This window comes from Salvelinus fontinalis, chromosome 21 (assembly GCF_029448725.1).
Source record: "Salvelinus fontinalis isolate EN_2023a chromosome 21, ASM2944872v1, whole genome shotgun sequence".
Lineage (NCBI taxonomy): Eukaryota > Metazoa > Chordata > Actinopteri > Salmoniformes > Salmonidae > Salvelinus > Salvelinus fontinalis.
In genome coordinates this window covers 25,048,800-25,064,115 of record NC_074685.1, presented here as the reverse complement: position 1 = coordinate 25,064,115, position 15,316 = coordinate 25,048,800, and the positions used below count along the sequence as shown (strand labels likewise).

General features: G+C 43.7%; 1 protein-coding gene across 6 annotated transcripts in view; it reads right to left on the bottom strand.

Annotated features, from left to right (window-relative positions):
- Positions 1-15,316, bottom strand: part of nup214 (nucleoporin 214) — a 78,560-nt gene that overhangs the window by 22,830 nt on the left and 40,414 nt on the right. For all 6 annotated transcript variants that reach the window (XR_008753948.1, XR_008753949.1, XM_055874403.1 and 3 more), the window contains exons 28-31: positions 15,168-15,217; positions 13,464-14,993; positions 5,338-5,405; positions 4,914-5,091 (exon numbers count right to left, since the gene is read on the bottom strand). Coding sequence is in view for 4 of the 6 variants with exons in the window: in XM_055874403.1 (XP_055730378.1) it covers positions 4,914-5,091; positions 5,338-5,405; positions 13,464-14,993; positions 15,168-15,217 (1,826 nt within the window). In the remaining 2 variants the exon portion in view is untranslated. The remainder of the gene's footprint in view (positions 1-4,913; positions 5,092-5,337; positions 5,406-13,463; positions 14,994-15,167; positions 15,218-15,316) is intronic.

Below are 15,316 nucleotides of genomic sequence, written 5' to 3'. Positions count from 1 at the left end.
CACACTTTCTCCCTCACCTCAAACTTTCCAAATGCCAGTGGTTTTACGGTTACAGCTCATGAAGTACACTTCATCCCCTTCTCACCCCCGTCTCCGTGGTCAGGCTTCTCACCTAACGTTACCTCTTCATTATCGTTTAGGGAACGCGCTACTGTAAATGGCAAGTTGACCTTCTAGAGCGCGCACTGATGCTGTAACTAGTAAATTGGTTGTCTCTTCTTTCTTCAGTCGCGTGCTGCGCTGCATTATATTGATATGTAAACGACTGTCTGAGCCTTGGATACAGCCAGTATTGCTCCAAACGCACATCAGTCGTTCGCTTAGAGCCAGTAGTGTGATCCAAACCGGATCTACACGAATCACGTAGGTCACCTATTTTGGATTCAAAACTGCAAATTTCGCTAAAGGTGACAAGTTCGCAACCCTGAATAACAGCTTATCATGAGATACTCTACTTCAGGCGAGCAAAACCTTGAGACTTCCTTAGTTATCGTGCACCAGCTGTTGTTTACAAATATACATAGACCCGCACCCCTTGTCTTAGCAGAGACTGCTGTTCTATCCTGCCGATACAATGTAAAAACCGCCAGGTGTATGTTATTCATGTCGTCGTTCAACTACGACTCGGTGAAACAAACATAAGATAGTTTTTAATGTCTCGTTGGTAGTTTAATCCTGCTCGTAGGTCATCGATTTTATTTTCCAATGATTTCACGTTGGCCAATAGAAGGGATGGCAGGGAGGGTTTACTTGCTTGACCTCCACCCCATTTTTCTCAGTCTTCTCTTCACGCAAATGACGGAGATTTGGGCCTGTTCCCTCCCGTCGGACTCGTAAAAGGAAAAAGCTTCTACCAGTTCTTGGTGAGTAATTGCTGTTCTGATGTCCAGAAGTGATTTTTGGTAGCAGCAACATTATGTACAAAATAAGTAAACAAATAAGTTATAAAGTGGCTCAGTGACTCATGTTTGCATCTCAATGTGAAAAAAACTGTTTGCATGTTCTTCACAAAGAGGGCAACAGATGCTACTGAGCCAGATGTCAATGTGTCAGGGGAGAAGCTCCAGGTGGTATCTGATTTCAAGTACCTTGGCATCATACTTGATTCCAACCTCTCTTTTAAAAAGCATGTGAAAAAGGTAATTCAAATAACCAAATTCAACCTAGCTAATTTCTGATTTATACGAAATTGTTTGACTACAGAGGTAGCAAAACTGTACTTCAAATCTATAATACTCCCCCATTTAACATACTGCTTGACTAGTTGGGCCCAAGCTTGCTGTACAACATTAAAACCTATTCAGTCTGTCTACAAAGTCCAATAGCCATCATCACTGTTACATCCTCAGAATGCATGAGCTCCTGAGTTGGGAAAATCTTGTGCAATACACCGACGCATGTCTTGTATTCAAGATCCTAAATGGCTTGGCTCCCCCTCCACTCAGTATTTTTGTTAAACAGAAAACCCAAACATATGGCAGCAGATCCACAAGATCTGCCATGAGAGGTGACTGTATAGTTCCCTTAAGGTAAAGCACCTTTAGTAAATCCGCTTTCTCCGTGAGAGCTTCCCATGTCTGGAATACACTGCCATCAGGCACACATAACTGCACCACATATCACACATTCACAAAATGCATGAAGACATGGCTAAAGGTCAATCAGATTTGTGAACATAATCCCTAGCTGTGCATTGCCGCTTTCCATGTTGTCTGTTGTCTGTAGCTTGTGAGGTGTGGAAACACTTTGTTGCTTTTATGAATTTTGTCTTGCAGCTTTTTGTTCTATGTTGCTCTGTCTGTATGCTTCTTGCAGCTTTTTGTTCTATGTTGCTCTGTCTGTATGCTATGTCTTGCTTGTCCTATGTTGCTCTGCGTGTGCTCACTGCTCAATGATTGTCTATATTGTAATTGTTTTTAATAACCTGCCCAGGGACTGCGGTTGAAAATTAGCCGGCTGGCTAAAACCGGCACTTTTACTGAAACGTTGATTAATGTGCACTGTCCCTGTAAAAAATAAATAAATAAACAATGCAAAAAACAAAACAAAATAACAGCTGGTTAGGAGCACGTAAAATGTCAGCCACCCTCTCTGGCACCATTCTACTAAGCCCCAAAATAGATTGTATTTGAAAATAATCATTTCATACCTTGATTACATTCAGACATGATCAAGTGTCTTTTTGTGTGTGAATACTTGGGAACAGACTTCCTAAATGAAACACATTTTAGCTGAATTTTACTTTAAAAAACTAAAACTAAAATAACAATCAAATAAAAAAAACTGTGGGGCCCAAAAAAATGAACATTCGTGAGCCGGTTTAGGCCCACAGGCCTCCTATTGCAAATCCCTGCTCTATAGTCTACTGAGCTTGAAGAGGACGGCATTTTACAGAATTTCCAGCCACGAGTCCTCACTCACTGATCACAATTTCAAAATTCAATCATGCAAGGAAAATCTAAACTTCTATCCCTCCACGTTCATTAGATATTCATCTCCAGAACGATGTGGTGGAATATCGTTTCGGGGGTGTCATGACAGCAACACACTTTACAGTTAACCCAGGTCTCCCTCAGTCTTTTTATCTTTACAGCGTGTTTCACTTTTAATTGGCTGGGAACGTCAGTCTCTTCATCTGACCTGGCTTTTATACATCTCTCCAGTGGTATAAAAAAAGAGAGGAAAGATTAAATGGGTCTTGAAACTTTCATTTCCTTCAATTCTAAAGACTTTGCCATTGGGCAGAGAATAATTAGCAGGTTTATAACAAACTTCATGCAATTCTACTACTTTTTCCCATAGGGTGGAAAGAAATGTTTGCAGTTCTTAATTTGATATCTGAGTGAGAGTAACTAACAAACTCAATGGGTCGGTAATTAGACCGATTTTACCTTGACAGCTTTGCACACCCTTGGCATTCTCACAACAAGCTTCATGAGGTAGTCACCTGGAATGCATTTCAATTAACAGCTGTGCCTTGTTAAAAGTTCATTTGTGGAATTTCTTTCCTTCTTAATGCATTTGAGCCAATCAGTTGTGTTCTGACAAGGTAGGGGTAGTATACAGAAGATATCCCTATTTGGTAAAAGACCAAGTCCATATTATGGCAAGAACAGCTCAAATAAGCAAAGAGAAACGACATTCCAGTCTCTCTTTTTTATACCACTGGAGACGTATAAGGATTCTATCGTTAAATCCTCTCTGGGCTTTTAGCAAGGTGCTAGTGAGAGTCCGCTGGTGACAGACTGGAAATGGCCTTTCGCGTTCATAGAGGAGGCTATTTTCTAAGTGCCATTTTCATACTTTGCCAAGGCTGAGTGTTTTTGCACAATGCATTGACCATATGGTAATACTGCTCATGGCAAGTACTTCACTACATTTAAGGTGTAAATGACACAGAACACTGCAATCTCATTGGAGATTCTGCACAGGTGGATCATTTCCAAACATCTCATCCACTTTCAGCAATTTAGCACTTTCACGCTCCAACAATTTACAAGATAGTAACTTGAAGGCAACCAATGTGAGAGAAAAGAAAAGAAACACCTTTCATATCAAAATGGATTCTCAAAGAGTTGGGTGATTACATGGACAAGTTACATGACTGACTGACTATGATGCCAATCAATAACTGGGTGCAGGAGAAGACATCTTTGTGCATTAAGTAGCTTGATCAGCAAGCTCAGATAAAGGGTTTCACTTTTCATCACTAACAGGCAGAAGGAAGAAATGGATATGTGACTGCCACAGCAGCTTAATGGTACTAGGTGTGTGTGGAAGACATTGGGACGGACACTTGATGTATTACACAGCATGGCACAATGCCTACTGTACGTTTAGAGCTACTCAAGGAAAATACTAATTTGCAGTGCTCTTCCCAAAGGTGAGTGTCAAAGAACTAATGGAATGTAGGAATTTGACTAAAAGCTAAAATGGTCTAAATGCATGTCATGCAGCGCACTGAGAAAATAAACATGGGTGAAGACATGGTTGAAACAATGTGGGTTGGGATATATGTTCAGGGAAAATGTCCAAGAAGGCAACACATGAGAAATGTCATTCTCTGGCTTTCACAAGAATCAAAGCTTTGGGCATGCAAGGGATATACTATCCTATCAAATAGTCCCCTTGAAATGGGTCATACATATTCAGATAGCCATAATCAGAATTCTGCCCCATTTCAATTTGGAACAAAAGAGGGCATAGTAGAATAGTATGGGGGCGGCTCAAATGCATATCAAGGTGGATATTTCTACTCATCTAGCCTACATGTATAGTACCACTGTGATATATAGCTTGAAGGAAAAATACTCATGTTTTCATTGACACTGTTTAACGGAAATTAATCACGTACCACCACAAGGTCGGGAAAATATGAACGTATTTGCATGAATCTACAGAACAAACATGGATGATTAGATGCTGTTTGTGTACATTAGAATAAGAAAACATGCAGACAGTTTTACATAGCAAATAGGCTTCTATGCCAGTCAGTCTGTTGAGCAGTAACATGACCAGGAGCTATAGAGGATGGTGCAGACTCGTGTTGTGTCACAGATAGGACAACACATACGCTGTCACTGCCTCCGGCATCAACAGGTTAAATCACTGCTCTATGCGAGACTGTGTTCATAAACAAAATTGATTATATTGGCTACTTCCCTACATTTCACATGAAAATATTTACCTTGATAATATTTGTGCTCTTATCAAAACTCTGGTGATTCTCATTGTATTGCTTGCTGGTATGAAACGAAGCGGCAATAAAAGTGAGTATATCAGTCGACTTTATCATCCTGTCAATCAAAGGGTCTCTTGCTAATGATAACTGTCCTAAAATTGCACAGGAAGTTTAATTATAAGATTAGTCATCCTTTCTGCTACAACTTCTCCACTCCTATGGGTCTTCTCACCTGTCTGGTTGGGCTGACTGAAGCCCCCGGTGGCGGCGGTCGTGCCGAAGGGGTTCTTGTTGGCGGCGTCCTCACTGGGTTTTCCCCCCAGGCCACTGAAGAAGCCTCCCCCTGCCTGCTGGGAGCCTGCTACCGTGGCAGAGCTAGACCCAAACAGACCCCCACCACTGGATGGTTGCTGCAGGGGAGAAGGGAGGGCGGCACAGTCACAACAAGGTCATAATGATCATAATTGGTTATACAGTAGTTAGTGCATGGGCCTTTCGGCTGAGTTCTTACCCAAATGCAATAATACATATACCGTGTATGTGAGTGGTGTGGTCGCATTTGAAGAGGGATATTTGGGGGTCTTCTAATGAAGTGTTACATATCGAATGGTAGGAAGGTTTTATATTTTGCACACATAGTAAAATGTGAATGTTACCTGTCCAAAGACACTCCCACCACTGGGCTGTTGACCAAACACTGAGGTAGTGGAGGAGCTTCCGAAAGCTGGGCGCGAAGACAGAAAATAATAATTAGATATACACTGAGTGAACAAAACATTAGGAACACCTTCCTAATATTGTGTTTCAGCCTCTTTTGCCCTCAGAACAGCCTCAATTAGTCGGGGAATGGGATCTCCAAGGTGTTGAAATAGTTCCACAGAGATGCTGGCCCATGTTGACGCAAATGCTTCCCACAGTTGTGTCAAGTTTGCTGGATGTCCTTTGGGTGTTGGACTATTCTTGATAAACACAGGAAACTGTTGATTGTGAAAAACCCAGAAGCTTTGCAGTTCTTGACACACTCAAACTGGTGTGCCTGGCACCTAGTACCATACGCCGGTCAAAGACATTTAAATATTTTGTCTTGCCCATTCACCCTCAATGGCACACATACACAATCCATGTCTCAAGGTTTAAAAATCCTTCTTTAACCGGTCTCCTTCTCTTCATCTACACTGATTTGAAGTGGATTTAACATGTGACATCAATGAGGGATCATAGCTTTCACCTGATCAGTCCGTCATGGAAAGTGTTCCTAATGTCTTGTACTGTGTATTTTGCAAGCTATGCACTTCTCCAATAAATCCATGCACAACATCACAAATTACGCTTGGGATGTGCAGTCTTAAGGTTAGCGATGATGACAGTGGTAGGAAGTAAGAAATGTGGGTGTGTGTACACTGCTAGTGCAGTCATTTTATGGCTGGTCTCGTTCCAATAGCATTAGACTAAGGCGACAGAGAACCCTTTTCCTCACAGGTTATTGATGACTGAGGGGGGTAGACAATGGAGCAGAAAGAGACAAATTCCCACCCTCTCCACTAGGGTTGCACATTTTGGGGAATATTCAGAGGTGGAAACTTTCCGTAGGAATTAACGGAAATATATGCAAATTATTTATTAATACCATTTAAATATACCATTTGCATTGGATATATCTACCATGTCATATGGAGACAGAAATATAAACCTTTTACCTTTTACCAAATGATTAAATCCTTCCAATAGAAATAAAAATAACAATTTAGTTACGAATTGAACTTTAATTAAATGAGTCGACTCTCCACATTGGATGATTTCACTGAACAACAAAAGGGAATATTGAATGATCCCCAATGATCCATCACATCTCCCAAAAACATTTAACATACATCTGTAAAATTATAGTCTAGAAACTAAAGCTTTGGTTGTCTTCCTCTCAGGCTTTCATGTCTTCTCTCTGGACCTCATCAATGTCCACCTTTTGAACATCAGACTCTGAAGCCTCATCTTCACTGTCACTTTCCAAACTTGTTGAGGATGGCTCGTTGTTAGGCTCAAAACGCCCGGATGGCCAGGTCAGCCTATTGCGTGCTTTGTTGTGTGTGTTCCCAAACAAGGACCAGTTGCGCTCTGAGGCGGCTGATGTTGGTGGGATTTGGAGGATGGAGGCAACAGGGGAAAGAGCCTCCGATGCAAAGTCCCTTCCATCAGGTGGCTGATGAGATATGTTGGCACGACTGCCATATTGCATCTCCATCCCAAAGCCCTTGCTTGGAAATGTACTTCGCCAGACTGCCAAGAACCTTGCCCTCATCCAGGCCACGGAGGCGAGACATGGTAGTGATGACACTATAGGCCTTGTTGATCTCTGCACCAGACAGGATGCTCTTGCCAGCATACTTGGGGTCCAACATGCACGTTGGGCCTCAAGCAGAAGTCTTCAAGACTTTTGATGTATTTCAAAACTGCAGTTTCCTCTTCTTGGAGCAACAGTGAAGTGGGCAGGGCAGTACAGATTTATTCTCTTACATCTGCAAGCAGAATCTGATCATCAGACAGGATGGCAGTGTCTCCCTCAATCCGTGCAATGGCTACTGCTATAGGTTTCAGGCTGCTTACCACTCTCTCCCAAAATACATCATCCAGGAGGATCCTCTTGATGGAGCTGTCCATATCGGCAGACTGTGATATGGCCATTTCTTGGAGAGACTCCTTCCCCTCCAGGAGACTGTCATACATGACAACACCACCCCAACGGGTATTGCTGGGCAGCTTCAATGTGGTGCTCTTATTCTTCTCACTATACCAGATTGCTGGTATAACTTGATGAACCTTCACATACCTAACCATTTCCTTGGATCTCTTGTAGAGTGTATCCATTGTTCTCAGTTCCATGATGTCCTTGTGGAGCAGATTCAATGCATGAGCAGCACAGCCAATGGGTGTGATGTGAGGGTAGGAATCCTCCACTGAAGACCAAGCAGCCTTCATGTTCGCAGCATTGTCTTAACAGTGCAAATACCTTCTGTGGTCCAAAGTCATTGATGACTGCCTTCACCTCATCTGCAATATAGAGACCGGTGTGTCTGTTGTCCTTTGTGCCTGTGGTCTTGTAGAATATTGGTTGAGGGGTGGCGATTATGTTGTTAATTATTCCTTGCCCACGAACATTCAACCACCCATCACAGTTGATTGCAATACAGTCTGCTTTCTCTATGGTTTTCTTGACCTTCACTTTAACTCTGTTGAGCTCAGCATCCAGCAAATGAGTAGATAAAGCATGTCTGGTTGGAGGGGTGTATGCTGGGCGAAGAACATTCAGAAATCTCTTCCAATACACATTGCCTGTGAGCATCCGAGGTGAACCAGTTGCATACACAGCTCGAGCAAGACATTCATCAGCATTTCTCTGACTACGTTCATCCATTGAGTCAAAAAAACTTCTGATTCCAGGAGGACCATGATCTGTTGCTATCGATAAGGTGTCTGATTAATCATTTTCACCTTGAATAGAAGTAGAGGGACTTTTGTCAGAGGTTGCTTGTTGTGAGCGCTGAGGGAACTTTATGCACTTGGCCAGATGATTCTGCATCTTTGTTGCATTCTTCACATATGATTTGGCACAGTATTTGCAAATGTACACAGCATTTCCTTCTATATTAGCTGCAGTGAAATGTCTCCACACATCAGATAGTGCTTATGGCATTTTCCTGTAAAGACTAGAAAAAAATAGTTTAAAAAATCAAATACAATTTCATGTACAGATAAATAGTTAAGCAGTTAAATGAAACAACTCCTTAGTAAGATAAATATTTTAAAATGAAACATGTATGGAAACAGGTGAATTAACTATCCTCAGTTAGCAGGCTCAAGCAAGCTAAAACCCACATGGTAGCAAAAACTAACTAGCAGAAATTGTTAACAAGTTAGAAATGATTTAAACACACTTTGTTGCAGGCAACTATTTACTAGTTAACAAAAAATCATGCATGCCATTAAAATATATTCACCCCACCCGGTATTGTAATCAAACCTTACCAGAAAGCATGTAGTCCTTGGCTCAGACAGTGTAGTAGTGTGGGCTCAAAAGCATCTCATTAGTGTGCAAGATCTTGAGAATATATGTGATGGAAGAATGCACTGTGCATGCAGAGGGTTGCAATTCCATTGAATTCGGGATAGTTTAACCAAAATATGCCACAAGACCTAGAATTGCCTTATGTGTATCCCACAAAAAAGGTTCACTGTTATAAGCTAACTTTGATGAATTTAAGTAAAAATTCCAGAAACTTACCGGAAAGTTTGCAACCCTACTCTCTACGTATATTTCTGACAATGCCCCTGGGTGCACTGGAAATGTATGACTGGAAATGACAACACCACCCCAACGGGTATTGCTGGGCAGCTTCAATGTGGTGCTCTTATTCTTCTCACTATACCAGATTGCTGGTATAACTTGATGAACCTTCACATACCTAACCATTTCCTTGGCTCTCTTGTAGAGTGTATCCATTGTTCTCAGTTCCATGATGTCCTTGTGGAGCAGATTCAATGCATGAGCATTTCCACTGGAAATGTGGCTCAGTTGGTAGAGTATGGTGCTTGCAACGCCAGGGTTGTGGGTTCAATTCCCACGGGGGGACCAGGGTACAATTCCCACGGGGGGACCAGGATGAATATGTATGAACTTTCCAATTTGTAAGTCGCTCTGGATAAGAGCGTCTGCTAAATGACTTAAATGTAATGTAAATGTATGAAGTGTGATCAGCCTTCTGACAAACTCTAGATGGATGGAACTTTTGTGTGTGCGGCAAAGCGTGTGCTGTGTGTGAGAAAGCCAGCCACACTACCCAGCGGATCCCAGGATATCTCCCAACTCCCCATATCCCTGGGCCTCTATTCATTCCCTGTTTAAAATTGGCATCTTTTAGAAAGCTGGCTGTACGACTGTCCATAAAATCCCTCACGCCCAGAGTCAATTCCCCCATAATAATCCATCGGAAAATGTTGTCTTTTCAGCGTATGGGGACAGCCCTACAAATGAATGCTGTGACTGCCTTTAGCCTGGGCCCAGGAACTTGGCAATGGAACTCACCCATCTCTGAAATTACAAAACTAATTCAAGACACCCACCTACAACATTGCGTGTGGCTCGAATTAGTCCATCGGTGGTGTTTTTTGTTAAACAGGCAGAGGCGTTAAATAAATGCGACTCTGTATACATATTTTCTAAAAAATAACACTCATTGTCAATGGGGCATTAATAGTTTATGAATGAGCGTTCATAGGCACAGTTTGAAAACGTGCTCCAAAATAAAAACGTAACAGTCCGTTGGCAAGTTCACATACTGTATCTACACTGACAATATGGTGACTGAAATAACTCACCAGCCATGAAGGGGACAGACATAATACATGGGAATGAAGAACGCACATCCAGACTCAATAGGAATTCTATGGCCATTTACAGTGTGACATGTTGCTTTACTGGCGTGGCTAGTTGGCTATTGTATATCGAATACAGCCTGCTGTCACCTCAGGCCCACACAAAGACATATAGAAACAGACAGACTATGACCCTGGCTATTAACACTCCCTTAGATATCCCTCAGCGTCTCTCTACATAATGAATTCATAAAAATCACCCCTTGGGAAACACTGCAAAGTATCTCTGATTTCCTCAAAATGGAGCATTCTTATTGGACAAGTTCAGGTGGGTAAGCCTACTCCTCTGTAGTAGATTCCACAGTCTGGTCTTTGGCTATGTCTTACTCAATCAAGCTCTGTTAAGTGTGACAAGGACCAGGCCTGCTCTGATGCAGGGTAATGTAATTCATGTTGAACATTCAATAGGCTCTGCAGTGCAGACAAATGACCGTCTGACCCAGGGCTGCTCTCCTCACTGCATCGATTGCCTTGCTTAAACAGTAAAAACTGACAAAGGCACTGACAGTGGTGCACACACATGTGAACCAGTGAGCACACACACCTTAGTTCAATTAACCCCCAACACAACCTCCTCCTTCACAGATAAATAGGAACATATTTTCTCTTCACCTCATGACTTTCAGACCGTGTGACCCTGATTCCTCCAAACAATATCAACACAATGCATGCGTCAGGCACAACTTCCTCTAGGTAGATCTGATTATGTCCAGTTAGCCGGAACAATTATGGGGGATTAAATGTTAAGAGCTTTGTATAGATAAAAGGAAAAAGTAATCACATTATGGAATGTAAGCCTCTCTCTACTATTTGCGATGTAGGCCTATGGCCAGACAGATACAATGAGGTAAAACAGAATTAACCTATCTGGTTGGGAACACTTAGCCCTAGGACAGACACAGTGAACTTGGTCCTGTAACTGCGGAGTTGTACCACATAGAGATCAGCTGTCTCTCCCTGCAGCCAACCAGCCTGTTGGCACGGGGGAGAATTCAGAGAATCCCTGGGAATGGGGAAACTCCCTCAGCCCAACACCCCAATTTTCTCACCCACTGCCACTCCTTAGCCTACACCGCCGACAACATTCACAGTTCACACCCTCTCCTTTTACCCACCCAACAGTCTCCAACCCAAAGCCACCCCACATATTCCATCACTCCCCCCCCCCCCCATCTGACTGACTCCAGTAACCCAGAGAGGCCAGCCAGCTGCTGGTCTGTCTGGGACACACTAACCTAACCTTTGACAGCCCACTTCTGCTTAATTAAAAAGGTTCAGCATATAATCTCTTCAAAACACATTACAAGGGCTTGGTTCATTTCATCATCATTATGGCACTTGGTTGGTGATAGTGTATTTTTTTATTTTAAGGGATGGATCAGCTTAATAATGCAGAAAGACTGTTGCTTCCATCAATGTAATTGTCTGCATCATTTCCAATCAACCATATATATTTTTTGGGTAAATATATATATATATATCCATGTACATACACATATGCATACACCTATATAGATATACATACTTTCTTTAGAATATACCTTTATTATTCCCCGCAAACCCTACCACCCTTCACCCAATTTGAGTAAACTAATAAACACTAACACTTAGGCTTCTACCTTCAGTTTATACATCTTATTACACATTTTACAGACACAATCTATTTTACAATAGATATATTTTGTTTTTAGTCCTTCCTCTATTTCTGATGTCCATCCAGTTTCATTTCTATTTGTAACTGTGCTATTTCACAACATTTCTGAACCTATATACATTTTACAGACCCCGTATGTTTTACATTGGTTATCTTGTTATTACCGTAGTCCCACCCTTCAGCTCCAGTCAACCCCTCCCATCCATTTTGGATTTCTATTTGACATATATTTTTCAACTGTGCTGTGATGCTTCACAAAAGTACTGAACTTTCTATTCTCATAGCTTCTACAGATTGTAAATTAAAAACATATATTTTTGCTAAAATAATGATTTTATTATTGATTGACTATGGCTTTCAAATCACCCAGTATTGCCATCTGCAGCGTTAGTTCTAGGCAAAAGTTGCAATTCTTCAGCCATTCCTGGACCTGTGACCAAAAACGAGCTACGTATGGACAGTACCAAAATAAATGATCTAATGACTCTGCCTCCTCACAGCAAAATCTGCAGAGATGGGAAGATTGTATCCCCCATATATATAACATTATATTGGTTGCAAGAATATTGTATAGTAATTTAAATTGAAAAATTCGAAGTTATGAATCTGGCGTTGTTTTGCGCATCAATTCATAAACCATGTGCCATGGAATGTGTACATCGAAAATCACTGGTGGTAGTGTAATTTGCATGTAGCCTAATCAACATTATAATACTGGGGGTTACAGTGTCAAGGTAGAACAAACTTGCCCCTATATGTACAGATTGGGAATCAGCTAACCACCATCCCAACCCTAACCACATCTGTACCAGGTGAAACACAAAACTGAACCTAGACCTGTGTTTAGTGCCAACTTCCTCCAACATAGTAGTTTACAGAGTCCCTATTTTTATTTAGATTGGATTCCCTCTTCCTGGGGTCCAGCAAAATTGAGGCAGTTATATACAATAAAACACCATTAAATTTCTCAACACATTAAGTGTGTGCCACTACTATACTACCACATATCCACAACACAAAATCCATGTGTTACGTGTGTGTACAGTGCATATGTTATCATGTGTGTGTCTGTACCTATGACCCATGGACATACGGAGCAGGATGGCCTGCCAGTACAAGCAGATCCTAACAGGCCCAGATGGATGGACTGGATGAGGCTGTATCAGAGAGTAGAGGGCTCCTCTCCTAGCTGCATTATCCTAATGGTCGTGATAAACGCCTTTCCTAATGATTCTGTTCAGTCCCAGAAGGAAAACATTCATTTAAACACTTTGGCTGCAGCTCTGACTGTCAATGATGCCCCATTGTTTATTTCCCTACCTATGCTATGCTTGTATAGGTGAACATACCATTGCTAAAATTATAGTACTCCTAAATATGGAATTGAGAGTATTTGTCAAAATCAACTAGAATCTGGTAATCCAATCCTGAAGCATTCAAGGTATTGTCTGATCTCTAAACAAATTGTAAATCCAGTCTAGAAGAGATAGAATGGCAGCTTGAGATGCCATCTGTGTAAATACTAGACTGGCTTAAAACAACCTCATACAGTGTCATGGTGATGTCCAAGGGACGGGCCATGTTCCAATAAGACTCTGTCTGCCACTTAGAAAATCCACTACATTGTTGATGAATTCTAGGATGGAACCAGTATAAGTGCCTTTTCACACACACGTGCTACACACACACTAACACACTCACCTGCAGTCTGTCCAAAGCTGAAACCAGTGGAAGATGTAGTGGTGGTGTTGCTTCCAAACACAGAGCCTTGTCCAAACCCGGCACTCTGCTGCCCGAAGGCTGGGGTGGCGCTCGGCTGCCCAAACAGGCCTGTGCCCGTACTGCTGGCCGTACTGGCGCTGGGGGTGCCAAAGGAAAAGCCGCTTGCATTGCTGACACTGAGGGCTCCAAACAAACCACCTCCACTAGCAGCGGTACTGGCAACTGCAGCAGGGGAGGCCGCTGCAGGCTGTCCAAATCCGGGGTTGGCCCCAAATGCAGACTGGCCAAAACCGAAGCCACCGGCTACATTAGCAGCAGGCTGGCCAAACCCGCCTACTGTCTGTCCGAATACGGGTTTCCCGAAGCCAGCTGCTAAGCCTGTAGCAGGGGGAGCCCCGAAGCCGGTGGAACCAAAGCCGCCGGCAGCCGCTGAGGCTGGAGCGGGCTGCCCAAATACAGAGTTGGAGTTGGTAGGGGTAGTAGAGGCGGGGGCTGCAGTGTTGATGACCGGGATGAGACTGGTGACCGCTATAGTTGTGCTAACTGCGGTGATGGCCGGTGGCTGGGTGAAGATGGAGCCAGGTTTGTCCGAGCTGGGGGCCGGGTAGGCTAGTGGTGGGGCCTCCGGGGTGGGTGTGATTGCGGGTGGTGAGGCCTCAGGGGCAGGCGTGGACTCATGGACAGGATCTGGGGTGGTGCTTGGGGCTGGTGGGGTGATGGAGGCAGGGGGGAAAGAGGTGGTAGAGGTGGCGGGGGGAGCTGGGGGCGTTGGGGCTTCTTCAGGGATGGTAGGGGTGACTGAGGACTCTGGGGAGGTAGTAACCTCAGGCTCAGCGATAGGGGGGCTGACGGAGGGGCTGGGCTGTGAGGAAGCAGGCTCTAGGGGCGGAGTGGGGTCTGCCGGGGGGGTGGGGTTTTTGGGGTGCTCCTTCTCCAGGGTGGTTGAGGGGGAAGAGAGGGGTGCTGCTAGGAGGCTGCTGAAGGAGGTGGCTGCTGACGTGGAGAACACAGGCTTAGTGACAGATAGGGCGGCTGGTTCGGGAGGCTTAAATGCAGCCTTGGATAAGTCTGTCAGGGTAGAATCCGCTTCACCAAATGCAGCCTCGGCTAGCTTCCCTTGCTGGAGGGCCGACCCAAAACTAAACTGGGCTGCCCCCGCGCCTAACCCTAGCGCCCCTCCGTTGTCCGGCTGCCCAAAGCTAAATGCGGCCGCTGAGGGCTTCTCTTCGTCCCCCTGGCCCACACGTAGACCTGAGAAACTCCCCAGGGTCTCTCCTCCTACCACCTTGGGGGCCTGGGGCTCCACTCTGAGGGTGGGGGTGATGGAGGTGGGCCTCACAGGCTCGCCTGACATGCTGGGAAGAGGGGTGGGGGAGCCGTTGGCCACCAGGGTGGGGGAGGTGGATTTGGGGGTGAAGGAGAAGGGTTCCTCCCCGGCAGAAGAGCCAAACATCATCTTGCCTGTGCCGCCGCCAGCGCTACTGAAGGAGAATTTACTCACGTCCTTTACTGGGAAGAGAGAAATGAACAGCAGATTTACAAACTACGCCAGACAACTCTTTCGACTAATGGATTTAATAGATTACTTCATTGATATGGCATTCAACAAACTATAACACTGACTTAACTGTCTACTAAAACTGATGTGTGGCATATATGGCTGTGCATGAGCGAGAGAGTTACCTGGTGGAGCTCCTTGGGACGCAGAGGAGAAACTGAAGCCCCCGGCAGACCTGTACAAAAGCATCATATAGTATGAGAAAACAGTCAGCCATTGGTCTATTTCTTTTATTCAACTTCCCTGTTTTCTAATCAAGGTCTGATATGAAGTG